General features: G+C 37.8%; 1 protein-coding gene across 3 annotated transcripts in view; it reads right to left on the minus strand.

Annotated features, from left to right (window-relative positions):
• JARID2 (jumonji and AT-rich interaction domain containing 2) overlaps nt 1-25,760 on the minus strand; it is a 256,135-nt gene that overhangs the window by 116,340 nt on the left and 114,035 nt on the right. For all 3 annotated transcript variants that reach the window (XR_014025984.1, XR_014025985.1, XM_081324217.1), the window contains exon 2: nt 19,953-20,085. Coding sequence is in view for 1 of the 3 variants with exons in the window: in XM_081324217.1 (XP_081180343.1) it covers nt 19,953-20,085 (133 nt within the window). In the remaining 2 variants the exon portion in view is untranslated. The remainder of the gene's footprint in view (nt 1-19,952; nt 20,086-25,760) is intronic.

The following is a 25,760-nucleotide window of genomic DNA, read 5'->3' on the forward strand; positions in this document are numbered from 1 at the left end:
TGCTGCATTTTGTCCAACTACAATTCTTGGTCATGGGAGTTGACTTTCAGGAAAGGGAAAAATTCTGAAGGTGGATCAGTATTAAGTTTTTAGAATATTCTTTGTGACTCAGCATAGATGTTTGAGACATTCTCAAATTTATTTGCACATCTAGCTTGAGTCAAGTGTACTATCTGGGAAAGTTTCCATCTAGGCAAAATTCAGGAAGCACAAAAGGACACCGTCCATTTATTAATTTACAGATTTATTTAGATTTATAAGGCTGTTCAATTTAGACTATGTGACTCTGGGGAAGTGTACACATAATAAATCAAAAGGAAGAAAAAATAAATATCATTTATAGGTAGTTGTCATGTTACATCCATTCATTCAGTGACAACTGTTCCAAGTTATGACAACATTGAAAAATGGACACATGACTGGTCCTCTAGGGCCATCGCATCATGGTCATGTGATCAAGATGTGAACACTTGCATGCCTGGCCCATGGTTATGTCATCTCAGGGAACTACAGTCACAAGTTACCATCTGCAACCTTCCCTGCCAACTTCCCGCAAGCAAAATCAGTGGGGAAGCTGGAAGGGAAGGTTGAAGTCACTCCCAGCCTGCAGCACCCCCTGACAGCCCACAGGCAGTCTCTGCTGACCTTCCTAGGCCTCCCTCAACTCACACACAGCCTGCTGTGCACCTCCCGAGCTCTCCTCTAGCTTCTCTCAATTTGTATGTGAGGTGCACCGGGTCTCCCAAGCCCTCCCTCAATTTGAATGTGGTCTGCTTTTGGCCTATCCCAACTTCTTCACGGACTTCACTGAGCCTCCCAATTCTTCCCCAGCCTTCTTCAGCTTGCATGCAGCCTGCACTGGGCCTCCCTCAGCTTGCATACAGTCTGTCCTAAGGCCTCTAAGGGTTGCCCCCAACCCCCACAGCATGCTCCCTCATTACCTGGGGCCCCTGTCACTTTGTGCTTAATAACCCATACCTCCTGGATTGACAGCAGTTGGGACTGTTGGATTGTGGTTGAGAAGCGATGCACTAATATGACGCCACAATTTGCAACTGCATTGTTAAGTGATGGCACTCCCAATCCCAGTTGCCAATGTAAGCCCAGGACTAAATTGTACATCTAACAAACAATACATAAACAATTTACCAAAAGGTAAATTGGTGAAAGGGATGCTGTGGCTCAGTGGGTTAGGACGCTGAGCCTGTCGATCAGAAGGTTGGCAGTTTGGCGGGTCAAATCCCGAGTGCCGCGTAACAGAGTGAGCACCTGTTACTCGTCCCAGCTTCTGCCAACCTAGCAGTTTGAAAGCACGTAAAAATGCAAGTAGAAAAATAGGGACCACTACGGTGGGAAGGTAACAGCGTTCCGTGCACCTTTGGCGTCTAGTCATGCCAGCCACATGACCACGGAGACGTCCTCGAACAAGCGCTGGCTCTTTGGCTTTGAAACGGAGATGAGCACCGGCCCCTAGAGTTGGAAACGACTAGCACGCATGTGCAGGGGAACCTTTACCTTTACCTTTTAAATTGGTGAACAAGCACACAACAAAACAACCACAGGGGAGAGGGAAGTTCCCACCCAACCAGCCCTTAATGTCTGGGGGAAAAGCATATTATATGTAGCTGAACATTTTATAGTCCCCTTAGATAAGAGATACAACTTGTCTGCTACTACTGGAGGGGCCTTGGGCCTGAAAGTTTCTTCCCGTTCCCACTTGGCTATTTTTAAAAAGGAATCCGAGAATTGGGCCTTGAGAGCCACAGAGAACATTTTAGAGGGCAAAATCCTGCTGGTGAAATAAAGAAAGATCTGGTGGATTTGCTTTCATGGTAGATCTTGGATGCTGCCTGGCTATTCTTGCAGCTGTCTCTCAGGACTGTCACTGCTACATGGTCACTTAACCCTCATCCCATGATAAGGAAGACGTTTCAGGCAGCATCAGTCTTCTTTCCTTCTCCTGCCACCTTGCCCTGGCACAACTACCGCATAATCAGCCTCAGCCACCTGGATAGAAAGCCATGACTTTTGTTAGAAGGCAGAATATTAGACCGAAGGGAATAAGACTCCTCTGTGAGGTGAGAAGTGGCTTTAGGTTCCATCTCCTTGCCAAAAGAAGAAAAGTTCACTTTTTCCTTTTTGTGACTCTTACCGTTAACGGTGAATCAAAAAGACTGATTTTAATAAACTTGGAAAAATTATTTGGTCATATAAAATGTATTACTTCATATGAACTGTAGCTTTTATCCTTTCTATTTACACTGTTTATTGGTAGATTGTACTTACAAAGAAACAGGAAAAAGGTTTTGTTTTTTTAAAAGAAACTTCAAACAAATGGAAAAGCGAGTTTGGACCACGTTTTTCCTCACATCCAAAGGCAGAGCAAATAATACTGAACTTAGTAGAAAAGTGAAAACATTACCAACAAAGCAAAGGGAAAAAATTTCTTCCTAAGAATGTTTAAAATATATGAAGTTAAAGAGTGGTTTAAAATGGCCTCTTTATAAATTATATGCTAATTACCGACCATTTTTGTATCAAGTTGAACTCAATACAAATCCAAATAAACCCACTGCAAAATTATGCAAGAGTATGTATAGAGCTATTCAGTTGTATAATTACTGTAGCAATACACAAAAGGTCAAGCTTCTGCAGATATCTGGAATCATAAAAGTAATTATACGACAGGATACTGGGGATTTAAAATGAAAGAAAAATAATGCACTCTTGTAAGAGCTAAGAGCTAACCTGAGGGATCCCATCAGTGGGATAACTTGACAAAGGGCACTGAAAATAATAACCAAAAGATGTTCCTTTGAGGATGATCTTTTGTCCTCGTAAAAGACTTGCAGAAAATTATTATATAGTATCTGTAGTGAAGGGAATAGCGTTCCTATTCAATGTTAGAAAAAGGTGGTGGAATATACAATATATGTGCACGTGTACATGGCAATTATTTCTATAATATCTGAGCAGTTTAAAGGAAATAGGAGGAGTAAACAAGATGCACTAATACTTTAATGGACAAGAAGCTGGCAAGGATTAATATATTCAATAGAAATAGAAAGTCAAATATAATATAGTACTTCATATTTTCAGTAATAACTTTCATTATTGCTGTGGTCCACCATCAGCTAGTAAAGAAAGTTTTAACTGCAGGAACATATACATAACAAATATTGTATCTACTTAGCAATTAATAATTCTTTAAACAGGTGCTGTTGTATTGACAAAGCAAATCATGCAGAGCTTAGCAACGGTATCAGGAATTGTGCTGCATTAATCCCACATAAGTATTGTAAGATTCCTCTACACTTCCTGCCTTTGTTCTTCCCAAGTTACTGCAGAGTGGGACTCTCTATAAAACTACAATAAACTCCTCTTACAGACTAATATTTGAGAATGTTAAATTATTCCTCCAGCAGCACTGATAGTAATGCTGCTGACAGAATAAAGACTCTTCTATAAATTGCCAAGTTAAATGAATAATGAGTAAGTGCAAGACCACTGTTTTGCCTCTGTGCGGGATGAGCTGAGATCATGCTTCAAACTATTTTTTTTTTGTAGTTTATAACCATATAAATATTGCCTTCATCATCAGATAGCAAAAATTATGAAGTTTTCACAGCTGCAGACTTCCAAGAGTTAAATATACCAAATTACTTAAATAACCATGTATGTCAAAATCTTTCCTGTTATTTTCATTCCTTTAAGCACAGTGGAAGTAACTTGTACTACACTTCAAGCTGGTCAGGCACAAATGACCTTCTGCTGAACCATTTAGAGCAATGGTCCCCAACCTTTTTGGCTCCAGAAATCAGTTTTGTGGAAGACGAATTTTCCACAGACCAGGGAGGGGAGGAGGAGCAGGCAACCTAACTCCCTCACGTGTGCAGTTTATAGTAGGGGTTTGCACTCCTATGAAAATCTGATGCTTGATCATCTGAGGTGGAGCTGACGCAATAATGTTAGCGCTGAGGAGCAGCTGCAAATATAGATGAAGCTTTGCTCACTCACCTGCCACTCACCTCCAGCTGTGTGGCCCAGCTCCTAACAGGCCATGGACCGGTACCAGTCCATGGACCAGGGATTAGGGACCCCTGATTTAGAATATGAAATGTCTTACTGTGTTTCTAGATCAAAGCTCAACATTAATATGTTTCAGAATCCTGAGAATCTATTTTTGAAGATATTATCAGACTGACAAATATGAGACATGATAAGGGTATTAGTGGCAAGCCTTATGATATTTGTGGAAAGAAATAAGTACAGTAATTGGCTGAGCAAGTTAATTTAATCTAAATGAACGGACAAAAAGTGTGCGCTCTTTTGTGCTCAAAGTTCTCTCAAACCTTCTCTACAAAAAAATCGTATTGCCAGAACAACCATTACAATATAGACATCCACTGGGGAAGGCAAATGCATGTCGTAACATAATTGCACAAAATTTATTCATTTGAAAATGTTGTCATAATGCATATGACATTATTCTGTCTTGTTTCATACACTTCTGTGTTAGGCTACCAGCCTTTGTAAATATATTGTTTTATGAAGATCAAGAGAACAGATTCAATGTCAATATTTTTTTAAAAAAATAGTTCTAAAGTTATCATGTGCAGCAACTTTATAACTTTTATTTTATTTAATTAATTAAATTTATGGGCTGCCCAGCTCAATCATGATTTTGGGCAATATTGGTCACAATCAATACCTTATTTCCAGCTACTGTCTACTAAATGAAAATTCCATATTCTTAAAAAATTACCAACTAATAATAATGAAATTTTTACAGTATTCTCTTCCCACTCTAGTGCCAAACATGGTTGTCAAAGGAGTCACTATGGTTTGATCACTATAACCCTAGAAATATAGTGCCGATTACAAAACTCTGTATCATTTGGTAAAAGCTTATGTGAACAACTACAGAAACCATACAATCCATTTTTTTAGAATTTATACTGATATTAGTTGGAATGACCAAACTTGAAAATAAATAATGAAGAAAGATTCATTTTCCTTCTGTTTTTACATCAAGGCATGTTTTCTTAATGCTCCGATCTCATCATCATCAATACCTCAGAAGTTCTAGTTCCCAACATATCTCCCTCAATCATGTCTAAATTTTCATGTTTGAGGGGGGAAATGGTTCTTTATCTATGTAGAAAAGCCTCATTAATTCAATGTAGTGAGGAAAAATACTCAGTTTTCACTGAAAAGCTAGCATGCCTGCGTTCAAATTGATAATAATTATCATTTTGTTTTGTAAAAACTAAAAATATATATTTTTAGTCACAACAAATTCATAGATATTTCAGTTATATTTTCTGGATGCACCTGTGTTAGCTAAGAAACTTTCCTGATGTCAGGAAATTCACTCCATTTCAGTTAAGATCTGTGACATGCATTGCACAGCCTTTTCTGTTTCTGATAGATTTATCTTTTACATAGGAAGCATAGTTTAAGACAAAGGAAATTTGGCTACTGCATAGACTTATCATTAAGTCTACAATTTTAAAAAATTATAAAAAATATTGATTAAAATATGAGGTTTTTAAAAAATCCATAAAATATGAAAATTTAACTGTGACATTTGGCTCCTTATGGTCACATCATGTAAATAACACTGGGATTTTCATATGATAAGCTACTTGATATTGAATTGATATGCTGTTCTCCTCATGTCATGTCAAAAGGTATTAGCTGATTATTTTTGCAGTCTGTAAATGATCAGAAGAGTAACTGTATACGTGCAGATACATATAGTTACTAAAGAAGTTGAGCATAACATAGCCTCGTTTTGTTAGGCTGTCAGAAGGAAGTGATCACCAAAACAAAATTGGGTTAATCATGCAACTTGAGAGATATGACTTTTCTCTTCTTGTGATGTGTGTCTTAATCCAAAGCTGTCACAAAATCAGACCATCACAAGCTCATTTTGTTTTGTATTATTCTGGGCCACACGGATTGGACACCGGAACGGATATGTTTGTTTTAGTTAAAAGCCAAATATTATTTATCTAGGTCACTGGGGCAAGTTTCATTTGAAATGGCCACCACAGCTTGGCCATCTCATGTTTTGCTTCCTTTATGTATATTGGATGGTTATATACATTGGTTTCATTTTTCCTGTGTTGCTATAAAAAGCTAAACAGGAATTTTCAGCAATATGCTGTGATAACAAACGACATAGCAGCAGCCAATTACAAGGCAAAGTGCATTTCACCACATGGAGCAACTGCCATATAGATATTATTACAAGCAGCCATTTTGTGGCAAGCAATATTGAAAAACAACATTAGACCTGTGTAGTAGCCTTTCAGACTCAAAGGCACAAACTATTCTGGAGCAGAAGGAAGCCATGATAACACATTTCTACAACACCTTAAGCAGCTAGATCTTTCCCCTAGATTACACAGTGATTCTCCCAAAGGCACATTAATTTAAGAAGATGCAAGTGGTGGCTACGTTAATACCTGTAATGTTTCACTGTTGTCAGCCTCTGAAGCAAGCCAGGCAGGAGAGACAACCAGATGAGCTAATTCTACTTTATTGGAAGGTTACATTCAAAGAATCCTAAGTCTGAAAATACAAATCTCCCACTTTTAACTATCTGATACGTTAGGTTGGATCATTTTTAACTTTCTTTACCCATTAAGCAGTTGCAGTCTCCTCCCCCTTTTCTCTGATTATTCCCTGGGCAGCATCTCTTTCTCATGTCCCTCAAGGTCATTCAATACCCCATACAATGCCCCATAACCACTTTCAGTCTTTCTATCTGAAACCATGCAGAGATTTAAAAAAATAGATTAAGACTGTAGAATCTGCTCCTACATAAGATTTTGCAGTTTCAAGTTCTGATTCCAAAAAAAAAAAAATGCCCCGAAATGAGCACTGAACATCTGCTGGCAACTCTTTAAAGAAGGAACACCATTTTATGGGATTGAGCAGCTGTTTGAATGTGTCACCAAAACACATTCACATTTTAAAAATTTATTTAAATATTTATAGGGTTGCCCATCTCACAGCACTAACTATTGGTACAGTACATAAATTAACATACTAATTACAACCTGCATCCCATAGTGTCCAAGACTAAAACAATAATCCCAATCACAAAAAGCGCATCAACAGTAGCAGAGCTCACCTAACCTTCTGACCCAAAGACAGTCAGGTCTTCAGTCTCAAAAAAAGTAAAAAAGGGCCATCTAGATCACCAGGGAAATGTTACTACAGAGATGTCACAAGCCCAGAATCCTACAAGATGACACTGACAGAAGAAACCTGAAGAATGCCTTCTCTGCTAGATCAGACAGGCTGAGCGGAGACCATGGAAGTGAGCTGAACCTACAAACAGCCTGGTCCTACATCATGATGGGCTTTATAAGTGATAGTCATCTCTTTCAATTGCACACAAAAGACTGGAGGCAGCTCATCCAGCTTAAAAAAGAGCCGTGTTATATGAGCATAATAAGAAATGCTAAAAGTTGCTGGTGCATTGTCTTCAAGGGCAATAAACTCCACAAGGAGTTTATTACAATATTCCAAACATGTCTGAACCTGGAAGCATTTTTTTTAATTAATTCAAAGCACTTTACTCTTAAAGCTTGCTCTTAAGAAAACCTACTAAAATATACTCCAGTAATCCTAGCAGAGCCAACAGGGTACTAACTCAAAAACAATAGGTAGTCCTCAATTTACAACCATTCATTTAGCGACCATTCAAATTACTTATGATTAGTTTTCACACTTACGACTGTTACAGCATCCCCATTTTGACATCAAAATTTGGGCACTTGGCAACTGGTATGCATTTATGACAGCTGCACTGTCCCGGGGTCATGTAATCATCATTTCTAACCTTCCCAGCTGGCTTCTGACAAACCAAATCAATGGGGGAAGCCCGATTCACTTAAGAACTGCAGGGATCTGCTTAACAACTGTGGCAAAAAAGAGGTTGTTAAATGGGGCAAAGCTCACCTAACAACATAATTTTTGGGCACAACTGTAGTTGTGTAAAGTTGAGGACTACCTATATCTAGATTTCTTATTCTGATTAAGCTACACTGAAAGACAGGCACATACAATCAATGTCATTTCAGTCTTCCATAAGATTAAGAATAAAAGTGGAGCTCTGATCAGACAAAGGACCTATCTATACTAGCATTCTGTTTCTCACTGATCAATAAGATCCTTCTAAGAATGCCTAGGAAGCCTTTTTCCCATTATGATTCTCAATAACTAGCCTGAAGATACATGTTGTCTCTGATGTTTTAGACAGCATGTAGTAATTATGATCAATAGCAACAGAGAGCCTTAACCTCCATGAAAACCTGTTTAAATTGGCAGGCATTGCTGCATTTGCAATAGCAAATTCTGTGTAAGTAATGCATTATTTTAAGACTCTTTGGGGATATGTTTGATTCTCTTGACTTTCAACTTTGTTTTATCAGCCCACATGTGTTTAGACATTTTCTTTCATAAAGTCAAAGTTTATTTTAGACTTGGAATTTTTTCAACTTGGCATCTAAAGCTGTGGTTATTATTTTCAGCTGCATCAACAATACAATTCAGTGAAGTGATAGATGCCAAATAGGATTCATCCAGGGTTACCTCCCTTACAACGATTCCATGTACAACTGATCTATGGCACAGAAATTTATGGTATCAAGTAATTGTAACTCTTTGTTATGACTTGAGCATGCATTTAATAGATCTTTGCAGGTCATCTGACAGGCCATTTTATTTACAAAGCAGAAATCCCTCTGGATTTGCTTTTGAAATAGAGTACCCACAGCTCTCAAAACTTATGACTATTTAAATGCCTTCTGTGATCATGTATGTATTCAGTCATCAACTCCCCAATAATCTCTGATTTTATTTTCTAATTCATGATCAATGGGAATGCTCTGAACTGGGATAGCCAGTGGTGTATTACATTTCATGAATGTTACTGTTACCTTCCACTATTGTGAGTGATCTAACCTTTTTGAGCTGTGTTTTTTCCCTTGTGGAAATTTCCATTTCCTATGTTTCTTCCTACAGTTCTCCAACAATCTCCATATAGACAAACATCATATTCCATCTATATATAGCCTCTTCACACATTACTATAAATAATATGGGAAGAGGCCATAGGGAAAACAGTTACCACGCAACTGTATTTATCTTCTCCTCTTATACACACAAAATAAAAGTGAGGTTAGGGAATACTGATTCTAAAATAGCAGGAAAAAATACAAATAAGTAAAGCAAAAATCAATAACAATTGTCATACTAAGCTAAATTGGGCTGCATTTTTCTTTACTAGACCTGATGCTCAGGGAACTGCACACTTAGAAAAACACCAGGCTTGGAAACAATAATTTCTTACAATAATTTCATACTCCATTTTAAAGCAGAAGGAGCACTCTAGAAGCTTCATGCATATGTGCCAATAAAAGTGCTGTTCATATCTACAAATAAAGCTAGTATCTTCAATGACACTGTTAATTCAATCTTCTATCTTTGCTCCTTCTCTAGGCAGTCCCAGTTATCAGCTCCATGTCCCCTGGCATGAAGATAGGGATCAACTCAGGCAGGTCCCAGCAGATGTTAAGAAAGGCACTTTTAGCATAAGCAAAGACATAAGAGTGTGAATTGGATAAAATCTGTGCCAGGCTGAAGCATCATCTGCCTGGATGAGAACATCAGTTCCATTTTACAGTTGGAAGATAGGACAACAAAGAACCTCACTGATGTAAATGAACCATCCTTAAAATCCGAAAGCGAGAGAAATATGACTTTATTGCAAATCTAAAATCAAAGGTCAGAGCAAACATATATATATATATATATATATATATATATATATATATATATATATATATATATATATATATATATATATATATATATATATATATATATATATATATATATATATATATATATATATATATATATATATATATATATATATATATATATATATATATATATATATTAAAAGGTAAAGGTTCCCCCGCACGTGCGTGCTAGTCGTTTCCGACTCTAGGGGCCGGTGCTCATCTCCGTTTCAAAGCCGAAGAGCCAGCGCTTGTCCGAAGACGTCTCCGTGGTCATGTGGCCGGCATGACTAGACGCCAAAGGCGCACGGAACACTGTTACCTTCCCACTGGAGCGGTCCCTATTTTTCTACTTGCATTTTACGTGCTTTCGAACTGCTAGGTTGGCAGAAGCTGGGACGAGTAACAGGCGCTCACTCTGCTACGCGGCACTCGGGATTCGACCCGCCAAACTGCCGACCTTCTGATCGACAAGCTCAGCGTCCTAAACCACTGAGCCACCGCGTCCCTATATATATATATATATATATATATATATATATATATATATATATATATATATATATATATATATATATATATATATATATATATATATATATATATATATATATATATATATATATATATATAATATATATATATATTTAATATATATATATATATAAAGCAGTATTTAAAATAAATGACAATGGTGAGCAACTATGCTGCCTCATGACAGCACAGGGGGTATACAGAATTACAGTGAGCCTGAAAACCTGACTAGAAGCAAAAAGTGTAGCGTTCCCATGACCCCAGGATACTGCAACCGTTGTAACTATGAACGAGTTGTCAAGCATCTGAATTTTGATCACGTGACTACATGGATGCTGCAGCAGTCGTAAGTGTGAAAACGGTCATAAGTTACTTTTTTCAGTGCTTTTGTAACTTTCAATGGTCACTAAATGAACTGTTGTAAATCAAGGACTACCTGTATTACCATGTAAGATTTTCATCCCTTAATTTTCTATTTTCTATGCTGTCTTTGTACACGCTAATGCAATGCATCTATGCCTTGGAGGCTACATTAATTTTGTGCAACAAGCATAAGTTATAAATCCAACCATGAAGCCACCAGGATAGGGTTCATTTAAAAAAAATAGGCATGAGAAAAAATTAAGTCTTAAGGCATCTGTTTCGTCTCTTAAAACTCATCCTTAACTCATTAAATCTAACCTACTTAGTGAAACTTTGGTCTTCTCTTCACTGGCAGCTATAACAGCACTGAACTGGATTTACTTGAGTTTGGATAGTTTATTATTCAATGATATGGGCTAGTAATAGTTTGTTTAAACCCAGCTTTGCCACTTAGAATGTCTCACCAAGACATTGTTTCAGAATTCTAGTGTTTTACCATACAAGTATTGGGAGGGGCACACCCTGTAATATGGAACAGAAAGTTGATTTAAAGTCAGTGTAGCCATGATGCTCCCTAGTAAGAAAAGGTACCCAAGTATACTGAATCATCTGTAAAAATAATGGTATTTCAAAGTATGGAACTGGGAACGATTAGAGTTCCGCCTTTAACAGAGACAGCACAGGTGCATAAAAATAGTTTCTGAACGCTGCTAATGTTTAAAATATAAGTGATAATATTTGAATTAGCTCTCCTTTTCCAAAAGCAGGCTTGGCTTTCTGTTACAGTTACAATTTATGAGGGTAAATTATATTTTCTCAGTTCCCCCCCCCCCTTTTACCTTCTTCATTTGGGGTACATTCCTGATTGTTCTTCCTAGCTCACAATTAATTTACGGTAATACATTGAACCAACGTGATGGATGAACAATCTTTTGTTAATGACATATTCACCAAAGGGGAAAAAATATCATACTGTACCTAGGTTCAAAGCTGTACTTTGCTTTTAAATTTAAAATGTGAATAAGTTTTACAATTGACATATCATGAAAGCTTTTAATGTATATTATACATTCTATTTCATTTAAATTTGCTTGACTTTTCTCACATTTTAAAAAGATGCTTACCTAAGGCATGAAATAAGAATTTAAAACAGTAACAACGCTAAAGTAATCAAAATAGAGGCCCATTCTTATTTTTAAAATTGACAAGTTTCACTTCTTACTTTCTATTCTTGGTTCAATTTGTACTTTCTTGAATGAAACTATACTCTAATTTCTAGAGTTATATCTATGCAATATACATATATAGTTTTGAAGCAACTGGAAAAAGTGACAGCATAAAGGAAACATACAGAGTTAAATTCTTAAATACCACAGCATTTCATTTTGGATTGTAAATTAGATACTCTTTAGATTTTCAGTTTATTCCATTCAATTTCCTATTGAAATATTTGAAAAGAATATTTTGCAACACTGTCAACCAATTTCTCCATTATTATAGAGCTATTTTTGTCAAGTCTTTTTTATTTTGCATCAATTTTGTACACTGCCTTGGGCTTTTTCAGAAGTGCAATATAACAATAAAATTTAAAGATAAATCAGTTCTTCTATTAGCAATTGTTATAATGTTCAATGAAAGTCAAGCAATGGCTATAGAAACAGAATGTATCTGGATAAGGCTAGCAGAATGAAGGGGTGTTTGATTTTTATTCTGAAGCAAAGGATTAAATCTACTATCAGATAATTCTTACTCTTGAGGGTCAGCATCCTATTATTAGCTAATGAATTCTGTATGAGGCCTTCTCATAGCATGTGTTACATTGAGGGGGAAAAAATATTGAATTTTTCTGAAGCAGTGCTTCATGTTTCAGCCAGAAATCATGAATGGCTGTTCTGAACAATATGTATCACAAGATCAAATAAGACTGCACAAATGGAAATACCTTTTATTCCCCCCCCTCTCTCTCTCTCACTCTCTCTCTCTCACACATATGTATGTGCAATGTGTGTGCATATGTATCTGTTTGTATATATCTAAGTATGATTTAAATCAATCTTTGTTCCAGCAGTTAAAGACAATACACATAGCACTTTTTCCTCCATTTTTTTTCTCAGATCTGTGAGATGATCTGGGCTAAGAGCCAATACTTGGTTCAAAGTCTCCAAGCAGACTTTCAGAGTTTAAGTTAGTTTTGAATTAAAAGTATCTTCAATTTTAGTCCAACATCATATTAGATTTATGGGTTTTATTAATGTTCTTCAACAGAAAAAAAATCACATTTGAACAACATTCAAAAAGTAATAATTTTCTGCTTCACATTCTCTCTCTCTCTCTCTCTCTCTCTCTCTCTCTCTCTCTCTCTCTCTCTCTCTCTCTCTCTCTCTGTGTGTGTGTGTGTGTGTGTGTGTGTGTGTGTGTGTGTGTGTGTGTTTAGAAATAAACCTCTCTGAAGCCTGATCATACTGGCTGAATTGATTTCTTTGCTTCTCTTTATTTTCTTCCCGTTTTGGCTGCATTCCATTTCCTCACATGGCACTCAAAGGCTAAATTTTGCTCTTCCACCAATCTACCCTGAGTTTTGAAATTCTTTGCAGCAATAAGAGCTGCAATGTCACAAGACTAAAGCATTATCTTCCATTAACAACCTATCCAAGCCGTACTCATCCCAAACACACTGTGAGACCAAAGCATTCAGATAGATTAGGGATAAGTTGCATGTTGGCTAAAAAGGAGTGCAGTTTTACTTTTCTATTAAAAATAAAAGTAAATTTATGATCATATTTTTCTAATGAAATAGTACAATAGATGCTATGCTTTGAAGGAGAGTATATTAGAATAGCAATAAAGGCTTTTTAAACATTAGGAAAATGAAAAAACATGTTACGTTCAAAGGCTCTCCAAACTTGGCAACTTTAAGACTTGTGGAATTCTACTCCCAGAACGCAGGCTGAGGAATTCTGGGAGTTGAAGTCCACAAGTCTTAAAGTTTGTGCCAAGTTTGGAGACTCCTATTAAATTCCATTGTTCTGGTATTTAATTCCTAAGATCCAGGCTGGCCCATGTAACAATTCATTTCATCCTCTCCTCCCACTTCTTTCCCATGCCTTCTTTTTCTTTAGTTTCTCTGTGTTTCAACCAACATCTGTCAAATTTCATATGAGTAATCTCTGTAAATTAGGGATGTGCACAAAATAGAAATTTTTACTATTTTTCAAACCCCAAACAAGCATGTGACATGGCAGTAGTTCTGCCAAGATGCTCTAGATCAGGTATATTTGGGCAGAAACCATCTCTACAGGTCTCTAACATGAATAACAGGCTGCAATTCAACCCTAGCAATGTGGAAGACTTTTGGGTTTGGAGGTCCCCTGCAACTGGAGATTTTTCATATTTAACTCTAGACAAGCTAGCATCCCCTCACCCACAGAGTTCATGAGCAATTTGGAAGTCCTCCAGGTCTCACAAATCCTGCTCGAAGAGCAGTTGGCAACTACAGACAGGAAGACTTTTGCACAGATTTGTCTTGTATACCAGTTGCAACCGTTTTTGGACCAGAAGGCCCTGCTCATTGCGTTCCTGCCTTAATCACATCCTGACTGAACTATTGTATGGGGTGGGGGTGGGGGGAGAGGTGACTTTGAAAAACACTTGGAAACTTCCAACCGGTTCACAATGCAACAGTGCATGAAGTTAGGGTGTACTGAGATTTGCCTAGTTTTCACTGCTGTTACATCTGCTGCCTTGGCTCCAATTATGCTGCAAGGTGCAATTCAAGGTGCTGGAGATTATCTTTAAAACTCAGCTTGACACAGGGCCATGTTACTTGCAAATTGCCTACCTCTGAGGGTCTCTATCTGTCCCACCAAGTCTTAAAGGGTGGGTATGTTCAGGTCCCGTTATTTAAAAATATGCCCTCTTGTGGGACCAAGAAATCCTGTCTTCATCTGAGATCAGAAGGAACCTGACCTTCCTGGCTTCTGGGAGTCTGTGAAGATCTTTTTTTTATTGCCTCAGATGCTAGGCCAGGATGAAAGATGAGCCTAATAAAGTGTGATTTGCATGGCTGAGCCTCAGACCTTTTCTGGGAAAGAAGAAGGACAACAGGGTCAAATGATGGTAGATGTCGGGCCTCGGGAGCCCGACACTTGAGGGGGGGTTCAGGACCTACGGCGGGTTCGTTGGGAGACAAGCCCCTTCCCGCCGCGGTGCCTGGGTGGCTAGGAGCTGCGGGTGTGGATGACCACAGGGGGTTTCAGAGTTGGGCACGGCAGGGAGGCGGTGAGGGGGTGGAGCACGGTGACGGCAACGCTTCTAGACTGCAGCAGAAGTCTCTCGTTCCTGTGTTCGGCACCAGCCCTGCTTGTTGCAGGACGAGTTTTGACAGTAGAGTTTCTAGAAGTGGTAACAACCTGACCCATATATCAAAATAGTTTGCTAACATCTTTAAATGTAAGCTACACTACTTTCCATTCTGAAATGGCTTGTTCTTCCTTCGCTCTCCGTCAACTAGGGGCATAAGGCATTGGTGAACAAAGTCATTTAGCAAGCACAACATGTCAGCTGCAGATCATGCCATCTAGGGATAGAGAAGAGCAGTAAATGTTTCCCCACTAAGAATTCATAAGCAATACACAATTGTTGTTTCCAAATTACATAGAACTGGCTGGGTCAATCTCTTCAAATCTATAATTTTAGGTGCTTAGCATAGCATACAGAAGCAGCCAGGCAGACGCCAAAGCAGTTCAACCATGTCCAGACTCCAGACCATGCTTTGAAATGATTGCAAATCATTATGTTGGTATGATGTTTTTAATTAACAATATATAGTTAATGCCACAACTCTATTTCCAGATGCCACTGAATTTACCGCAGTAATTGTTCAATACAAGTATTTCTAAAACATGGTATATCTGACTTTTTAACTATGGTTAGTTCAACCTGTAGCTTGGAATGATGTGTATAATGAACCTAAAACCCTCATAAAATAAGAACATAAACATAACCTTATGTGTGCTTTACATGTGACATTTAGATATCCTGTTGTTTAACCAGAGTGGTGTTGTGTTAATGCACAAAATCAGTTTTTGTTTTTGAGGAAAATGGATTTCTTTTATGAGCTATTTTGCTGGGAAGATACAAAATATGACCTTATGAATAAAAGCCAAGGATACTTAGAGACCGTATTTCATTTTTACAGCCATCTATTTCATGTATAAAGCAACATTAGAAAGCAAGCTATGTCTCATGGGAATGAGATTAACTCTTATGAAGGAGCCTCTGAAAAACTGATCATCATGGTCCCAAATTCTATGCATATTAATATCATAGAAGAAATAGCAGCATTTAAAAATACAACATGGATTCTCCAAGATTTACTGATATGTTATCCTGCTTCTGAAGATTAGGAAGTTTCCTGTAAAAGGCCAGATGTTTCCTTATCATTTCACAGAAATATATTTTATTATTTTATTTACAAAATAAATATCATAGCAACTGTAACAACTATGAAATAATAACTACAGTATATATGCTCAGGAGGGCAACTTGCAATGTCCTAGCACTCCTTTTGTGGCCCCACATTTCACTAAGACTGGGACGTTAAAAAACAAAAAACAAAAAAGCAGCTCAATTTGGGTGGTATGACTTGAGGGCATGTTTCAAATCTGGTGAGATTTAAGAATGAGAATGGTAATAGTTTGCCTCTGACTGACATTCCATATCTTAAAACTTCTTTCCCAAATTTAGCCATATTTTTTCTGGTGATGGTACCATGGCACAACAATGCTACCCGTGCCCTCCAAAATGTTTGAAAGATTGACCTCTCACAAGGGAACAAATTCACAGTAAAGCAAATACATTTAGATTTTTGGCTCTCAAATCATGACAGCCAAGAATTATTGAAGCTGAAGTCCAACATATCAGTTATTGGTCATCACACTCACAATCTCATACAACAGTTCAGGATGAAAGTGCAATACTATGTATGGGGATCTAAAATAAACTGTCTGTGTGCCAATGAATCATTCCAGACTACTGGAAAATGTCTGGATAAGTCCATGAAATTTTCTTATTTTTTTGAAAGTGGTGTGCCATTGTCTTCTTCCAAGGTTGAGAATGACTGGTCCAAAATTACTTAACTGTCTTTGTGTCCAAGACACAAATCAGTCTCTTGGTTTTAGTCCAATGCCTTTAATCACTACATCAAAATGGCTCAAAAGTAACTAGCATCACTAACATCAATAGATTTATGTGTGAGAATTTCTGAGAAAGAAAACCGGGTCAAATCTACTCTGGGAGAAACCAGATGCTGTCTTAGTCATACTCTACGACTTGCCTTGGAAAGCAGTGGTTCACTGCTAAAATATGAACTCATTTCAAACTGATGTTTCACATTATTATCTGACAAAGAAATCAGAGAGAGTTTATGTCTAGTCCTGCCTTAGCCATGAAAGCCAACTGGGTGACCTCAGGCCAGTCATCCTGTCTCAGCTCAACTCACAGCACAGGGTTGTTGTGGGGAAAATAGGAAGAAGAAGGTGTGTTGGATACGTTCACCGCCTTAAGTTATTTATAAAAATAATAAAGGCCGGATATAAATAAATAAAACACAGAATAAATATTTATCAGATGTTAGATCCTGCAGATGATCTGATGCAATTCAACCCAAAACACTTTAACGGAAGCTACATAACCTTCAATAAAGAGTGCATTTTCCATGTAACTATTGAACTTTCATCTAAAAAGGAAAGAAGCACTTGGAAACATTTACATGGTGCTCAAGTGCAATCAGCACTTCAAGACATTATTATGATGGTCAGAACGCCACCTAAGACGCCAGTCATCTATTATTCCCTGTGCAATGAAAAATGTTTTATCACAGCCACTCAACTGCTCCTGAATTTCTTTTCTTTTTTCCCCCCTTAAATCTAATTCTAGCTTTCTTCTTGTGCCAGGCAGGCTTCCATATCATTGCCTTTAGCTTCTCAAATGTCTCTCCCTTTCTTCCTACGCACATTGTTTGAATCCAGAGAGACCATCCAGTTATCAATTTTTCATAGTGACCCCTTTGTAGTCATTAAATTTTCGTTCCAGTAAATCCAATCACCATGTTTGGCATAGTGCAGTTGTCATTAATTCAATCTGGTCTTCTTCTTCTTTCAAATCCATCTGGCTTAGGTAAGAGGTCATGTCTGGTGTTGTAGATATTGTTTGTTTGGTTGAAGTCTTGGTGTACTGTATTTGAAGGCCTTTGGCATCCTCCATCTTAGTATTGCTTTCTTCAGCTTCTGTTGCTTGTTGGATTGTAGATTTTATAGTTGAAATCAATGTTTAGGCATCAAGGCTCTCAGTAGATTGTACTTATTGTACTTTAAAGTCCCCTGTTTTGTTGTTAAATTCCTCATCTTCTGTTCATTTTTGGATTGTCAGTTCATCATTTGAAGTAAGTCACATTTGGTGAGTTTGTGCTGTCAGATTTGTCTTTAAGTCTGGCTTTCATTTGTGCAGTCATTGCCAAAATTGTATCCAGTATGAGTTTATAGTCAAGTGGTGGAATATATTCTTCCATTTCTTTAGTATTTTACAGATAGGCCTTTAATGGAGGCTATTTAATAAAAGTCAATAAATGTCCACCTCCACTATTCCTAAAAGTTGTTTCCAGTGCCAGGTATTCCCAATTTTTATCTTTAAAGATAATGTCAAGGACAAATCTGTTAGAGCCAAATCTCAGAATAAAAAAAAAGATTTACTTGCTATACCAGGTTTTGCCACAAGATGACCTTAATAGCATGTACAATCCTTTTGCAGACTAATATAAGTCTTTTATCCAATTAATTCATTTAAAGTAGTAAATAGGGTAGTAGGTCCCCGTAAAAATAAGCAATAAAAACTTTTTAGTGGCCCAAAAATTTCAGAGGTACAAATAAGGTTGCTTAGTTATTTAGCTTAGTCTTTTGAGGCTTTAAGGTTGTGAATCCCCAAGTAAGCAGTCGTGATCTTTCAAGAAGGGGGAAAAAGATTTTCAAGAAAGTCCCACAGGAAAGTAAGAAGGGTAAGGTCTCACCCAGATCCTCCAGATTGCTTCGTTGTGCTTGGTAGTAATTTTGGCTTTCAGCAGGGAACGGCTTAGTGATCAGCCACGTTAATGGCTGATCTCTTCTTCTTCAGGCCAGAGGAGTAACTCCAGATCAAATAGAGGGCTGCCGCCCTTCCGCAATCACAAAGAGAGCCTCCTCACAGTGATGGCCCCTCCAGGGCGACTTTTAACCCTATGCAGGGTCCTCTGAGGGAGAAAGACCGGACGCCGGGGGGAGAGCTTCTCCTCGACAGTCCGCCAGTGCTGCGTGCGCAAACCGGAAGCCCGCTCCTGGATTTCTAACTAGGCCAGGGGTAGGCAACCTTGGCTCTTTTATGACTCGTGGACTTAAACTCCCAGAATTCCTCAGCCTACCACGCTGAGGGGAAAGGGAGAGGTTTCCAAGCTTAGCCATGCTGGCTCAGGAATTCTGGGAGTTGAAGTCCACGAGTCATAAAAGGGCCAATGTTGCCTACCCCTGGCCTAGGCCACTTTATGACTTGTGGACTTCAACTCCCAGAATCCCTGAGCCAGCCACGCTGAGGGGAAAGGGAGAGGTTTCCAAGATGAGCCATGCTGGCTCAGGAATTCTGGGAGTTGAAGTCCACAAGTCATAAAAGAGCCAAGGTTGCCTACCCCTGAACTAGGCAAATGTGGTTCTAAAATTCCCCTCATAATGTGCTTCCTAGAATTAACATATAATATTTTTCTTTAATTAATTGTGTAACAGTACCTTGTTTAGGGTTAGGGGAAAAAAACAATTTATCTATCAGATCATTGTTTCTCAATTTTGGGAATTTTAAGATGTGTGGATTTCAACTTGCTGGCTGGGAAATTCTGAGCATTAAAATTCACATCTTAAAATTGCCAAGATCGAGAAACATTGTATTAAGAGGAAATATTTCTATACCGCCCTGAGTCCTTCGGGAGAAGGGCGGTATAGAAATATTATTAAATTAAATTAAATTAAATTAAAGAAGAGGAAAAGGAGGATAAAAAAATATTCACAGCATTTCTTCTTCCTTAAAACACAGCACTGAAGAATGAAAAAGTCTATCCACAACAGTAGAAGATAAAGAAAAGGCACAAGCATACTTTTCTAATGTAACTCCAAAATGATGAACTAGCAAAACCCCTTTTCCCAAGAACAGACTTACCATTTACCCCTTTGAGACTCCCATTAATGCCATCATGCTGCCTCTTCTGTGCATTCTTGAATTCCTTTAGGGACAAATAAAGGACTTTTCGTACCACCCTCTCCTCTGACCACGGAATTCCATCACTATCATCCTATTGGAACAAAAGAAGTGAGAGAAGAAATTCACTTGAAGGATCTAAAAATGAACATTCACTTGTTTGAGAAACGGAGGTTTTGACAAACATAAAGAATTTAGGATCATTAAAAGCCTAAAACACTAGAGGTCCTAGTTCTAAGTTTTTAAATGCTTACCATTATCATCATCATCATCATCATCATCATCATCATCATCATCATCATCATCTTGTATTTAATTTTTGAAAAGCATTGAGCTTTCAGCTGTTTTATTGGGTTCAAAAGCTGATTTCTTACTTTCTACATTGTAATCTCCTAATTCTCATTTATTCACTATTTCTTTCACTTCAAGTTTTCTTTACCCCATTTTTCCAATTCTCCTATTCATATCACCCATCATGCTCCTTATAAACAAACTCTTCTTTCTTCAGTGATACCATTATCTACTTAAACTCTTGAAACATAAGCACATACATTATGTCTTTTATGAACAAAATCTATTTATAGATCTTATATACATTTAAATCTGATACTATAGTATCAATATCCCTAATCCAGATTGACAGCTGCTCTAGGCCATAGACAAATAGCTATGCATATCTTACAGCGTAAAAAGTGGTGGATATTTTCTACCTGTTTAGATCAAGTATCATGTATGAAGTACCTTTAACTCACACTCTTCCCCCAGCATTTTTTAAATTTCATCATGTCTCTGCTTGTTGACTTATCAGAATGAGTTCTTTGCCCTAGCCTTTTTCAAGGGCTGCACAACTGCCAAATGAGAAGATTAGTTTTTTGGATGACCTTCATTTTAGAAAGAATATCCCAACTGAGTGCCCCAGTTCAGTGAGAAATCAAAACACCAGCATCAGTGATCCATTACAGAAGGCAAAAACTTATGCATTCTGCATGACAAACAGTCAGTCAGTTTAGAGTATAACATCTTTTAACTAAATTATTCAAGTTAGTGGCATTTCTGCTATTTAAAGCTCAGAACAAGCTACTGAAGACAAAGAACAAATGTTTATCCTAGTTCTGTGACAGATCATTTGATTGTGGGAAAACCAAAACAGGGAGCAAGATAGCAAAACAAGTTAGCAATTTGGCAGAAGATTACACTGCACGCTAGAGAAATACTACTGTGCTACAGTGACAGAATATTAAGCCTAGATTGCTTTGAACATAAAGCATATGCAGATCCCAGCCAAAATTATAGCATTTGCAGAAAACTTTCCAGGAAAAACATGTTCCATCAAAACTTTTCGTTATACTATTCAGAATCATTTTTAAAAAGGCTGATGCAAATGCTATCTATAAGCCCTAGCCTTCACAAACTAAGAATAACAACTCCAGTTAACAAATACATTATTGCATAATAGGGCTATAAACAATAATCACTACATGGAAAATTATTCCAGCTATTCTGTGGCATGGAAGAAGTCCCAGACCACATCAGAATTAACTGCTTAGTTTCTGAAAAACCAGATTAACATTGGCCAGGTGAAGAGCTGGAGGTTGAGAAGAGGCGTTGTCTTACCTGAACGCCTTTTCTCAGCACGATGATGGAGAATCCACGAGTGGGTTAATTTATCACGTCTATTCTGGGCACAGACTAAGTCGTGACTGGGAGGTATCCTGGCCCAGGAGAGGCGTGGCAAGTTTGACAGACATAGTTTAATTGGGCAGGAAGACAGAGTTAACCCATTTGTGGATTCTCCATCTATCATGCTGGAGAAGGGATACAACTGTTATCTCATGTTGCTAAATGTTAAGCTAAGGTTTTGAGAATGTAATAGCTATCACAATCACAACTTTTGAAAAATGTAAAATAGATAAAGAATGCTCCCTATAGAGCAGTTTCAGCAGCAACTGTAAACTGTGCAAATACGGAATGGCCCTAATTATTCTCAATTCTATGAGAAATGCTGAGTAGTGTCCATTTGTAATACTCTATTATAAATGTGGAGTCCTCAGTGCTCTCCAAACTTGGTTGTTTGCTTGCAGACAGTTAGTTCATCATTTTTATTATGATGAAGGTGCTGTCTACATACTGGATCCACACATTTGGCTTTACAGTATATGTGGGAGTGCTGTAGTTTCTAGATGCTGCATTACAGACTCTGCTATGAATCCTGAGAGTGGTGATACCCTGGGAGTTCCTCTGATTTGTTTATTATTTTATAATGCTGCCTACCTCACGAAGTGACTCTAGGCAGTGAACAAAAATTTTTAAAAAATAAAAGCAAATAAAATAATATAAATAGTTAACATACATAGCAGCTGAGAATAAAGCACCAATTATAATGACTAAATTAACCACAAAATAGATCCCTGTACATAGTCAGAGCCCGAGGCCTGGACTTATGAAAAGCCAGTAGGGTAGTGGGAGCCATCCTGTTGTCTGGAGGGAGAATGTCCAAAAGATGGGTGCTACAACAGAAAGAACACATGGTCTAGGCCAGGGGTCAGCAACCTGATACAGTGAAAGAGCCACTTGGAACCGGTTCCCTCAAAAAAGGAAAAACTGGGAGCCGCAAAAAATGTGTGCACATGCACGTACATGCACGCATGTGCAGAACAGGGTTTGACTGAAGAGTGGAGACAAGGCAAGATATGCACCTACCCTGCATATTTGAATTGATTGGTTGAACTTTTTTAGTCCCTTTTTTTTGGACTGCACATGGCAGAGGACTGGGAGCCGCAGGAGACGGCTGAAAGAGCCGCATGCGGCTCCAGAGCCGCGGGTTGCAGACCTGTGGTCTAGGCCTTCTCAACTATGTTCTTTAACCAAAGGGACCCACAGTATTCCCATCCTGCCCGATAGGATGGGTAGAAACAACTGGGGAGATAATATTCCCTTGAGGAAACTGTTATGGAATTTGTTGTGCAGAGGTCTCCTTGTGCTACCAAAGAGTTGCACAGACAAGGAAGGGCACTGAGAGCAGTAAAAGTCACACACAGAAATACACTGAGTTCTAAAAGCAAAAAGTATTTTACTTTGAGGTGGTGTAAGAACAAAAATGCACAGTCAAAAATAAACAGTCCAAGTCATACACAATAGCAACAGTCCAAGGAGTAATCCAAACTACAAAGTCTTCTTACCGGTCCAGAGGTCAATACACAGTTCAGGTTTACAACAGTAGTAAACCAACAGCAGAGCAAAAACAGTAATAGTAGAGATCAGTGAATTCAGAGAGAGAGAGAAGCTACGTTCCTAGCTTCCTCTTATGGCCATGAGAACACTTACACACCCATTGGCCAATTAACAACTTAAAGCCATAGCATTATGGTTAATATATTTTCAACCCAACATTGTAGGCTAGCACCATATGCCTAACACAGAGTGGGAGGTACTTAGTATAAGAACTATTATAGAACTAACACTTTTAACATTTAAAATCGTAATTCTTAATCAATTAAACATGCAATTTCTTTTTAATACTGGGGAGAGGTGAGAAAGAACACATCTATCCAAGATGTGATGAATGTAGAATTCTTCTAGAAATAAAGATTCCAGAGTGGAATTAACCAGCCTAAAAACTAATTCAGATGTGAAAAGAAGACACAAGTACTGGCATTGTTTTACTGTCAGAATTTTTTTTTAAAAAACCCAACAACTTTTGAATAACTTAACAATTATTATTGGAAGAACACTGATCGGAAGATTCAGTAATCCATGAAAGACACAATTTTAAAAATAATCTATAAAATATCAACATATATAAGTTCATCTATTATATCCATATTACGGAAACAAAAATATATGCTGTTCTTCTCTTTGATCCTAGTAATAAATCACACTGAAGCTCTACCACACAATGCCACACAATGCCACACAATGCCACAATGTTTAGTGACCAACCACAAACTTTCAATATCCTTACATGCACAGTTCTAGTAATATATAAAAGAGGTTGAGATTAATTCATTCCTGTGTATTCATAAACTATTCTAACAAGGAGACTTGAAAAGTTGAATTTACAACTTTGGTATTTCATAGCGATTTCGCCACCACCACCACCACCCCAGTATTAATCAAGCAGGACTACGTTCAAATTTCTACCTCACGAATTATGGTGTTAACACTTCGTAAAATGGAGGAGGAGGAAGTGGAGGAGGACTTCTCTCACTACCACCACCACTCTGGTATAACGAAGCTTTAGAGAAAAAGTCATGCTATAAGTTTAATCATATGCAGAATAACATAGGTGTTTAATTTAATAGAAGACGTTTATAAGGTAGGGGAATAGCTTTGAACACAGTTGTTATTATTTGGAGTGTCTAGCAAATTTCCAGATCTAATCCTGGATATTTCCCAGTAAAGCACCTCCTGAACTGTTTCTCAATCTCAAGTTCTTGAGTATCAAAGCCACCATCAAATAAAATTCAAGAGAAGATCGATATTCCTATGTCTTCTTTGAAAAATATTGTTCAAGAAACATACCTAACGAACAGGCATTTGAAAGGTCTTCCTGTGTATCAGTCTGGGAACACTATAGGAAATTATGTTTCCAGCCTTCCAGGTAATAAACAATGAATTCAACATACAAGAAAATTCAATATAAAACTTATTTTTTAGATTTAAAGCAAAAGCAGGCCATGCATTCCTCATTTCACCATCAAGGCAGCATTAATGATTTGAAGCTTTTGTTATTTTCAGTAAAAAAAAATCGAAAATATAAGGATAAAATTTCTTTAGAAAATACATCTTTTGTACATTATGAGACAACAATGGTTGTTAGAAGGATTTTAAATGTGAACAATCACTCCCAAAAGGGCTAAAGCCAGAAATAAAATCAAATTAGCTCTCAGATACAATAAAGAACAGACTGGCTTCCACCTCAGCACTGCCCTCAAACTTGCATTTCATGAAACATTTCTGGTTGAAAAACCAGACTCAAAACGTATTTTATTTGTCAGTTTATCATTAATCTGCTCTTTTCACAAGAGATCTGGCTGTCTAAGAATAATGTTGTAAGTCAGCTCTTAGCGAGAAGGACAGCAAACAAATTTAAGAAATAAAATAAAAATATTTTTCTGCCTGATTTTGCAGTATTTTCTTTAGGTTGGTGAAGAATACTGACTAAATCTGATTCTGCTTTTATCATGCAGGCATTATGTAAACTTCAATAGATTGATAAAATGTATCTGTTGTTGATAAATGTTTATATAACCCTTCATCAACACCCACAGATTAGATCCGGGCTTTTCAACCTTTTCACCCATTGTGCCACTTTTAGGATATGGCAACATCTGAGTACCACCAGTCACCTAGCAAGGTGTCAAAAACTTGGCCAAAAAAAAAGGGGGAAAAAGTGATGAAGTACAGGAAGTCCTCGACTTACAACAGTTTGCTTATTGACTGTTTGAAAGTTACAATGGCACTGAAAAAAGTGCCCCCCAAGCCACAGCCGAGCAAGACACCTGCCTGCCTGCCCAGCGGCTCTCTTCCTCCTGTCCAAGGTTTTCATTGTTGTGAGCATTTCTGTTGAGGATTGGCAGAGGGGGTGGGGAGGGGGTGTTTGGTTTTTATTCCCCGCGTCTGCTGGGTGGTTGCAGCAGGTTTTGGTCACTTCGCATGACCCTGGGACACTGTGACCGTCATAAATATGAATCAGTTGCCAAGCATCTGAATGTAAATCACAAGACCCTGGAGATGCTGCAACATTCCAGCTGATCAGCGCTTCCACCG

This window comes from Vipera berus, assembly GCF_964194415.1.
Source record: "Vipera berus genome assembly, chromosome: 3".
Taxonomy (NCBI): Eukaryota; Metazoa; Chordata; class Lepidosauria; order Squamata; family Viperidae; genus Vipera; species Vipera berus.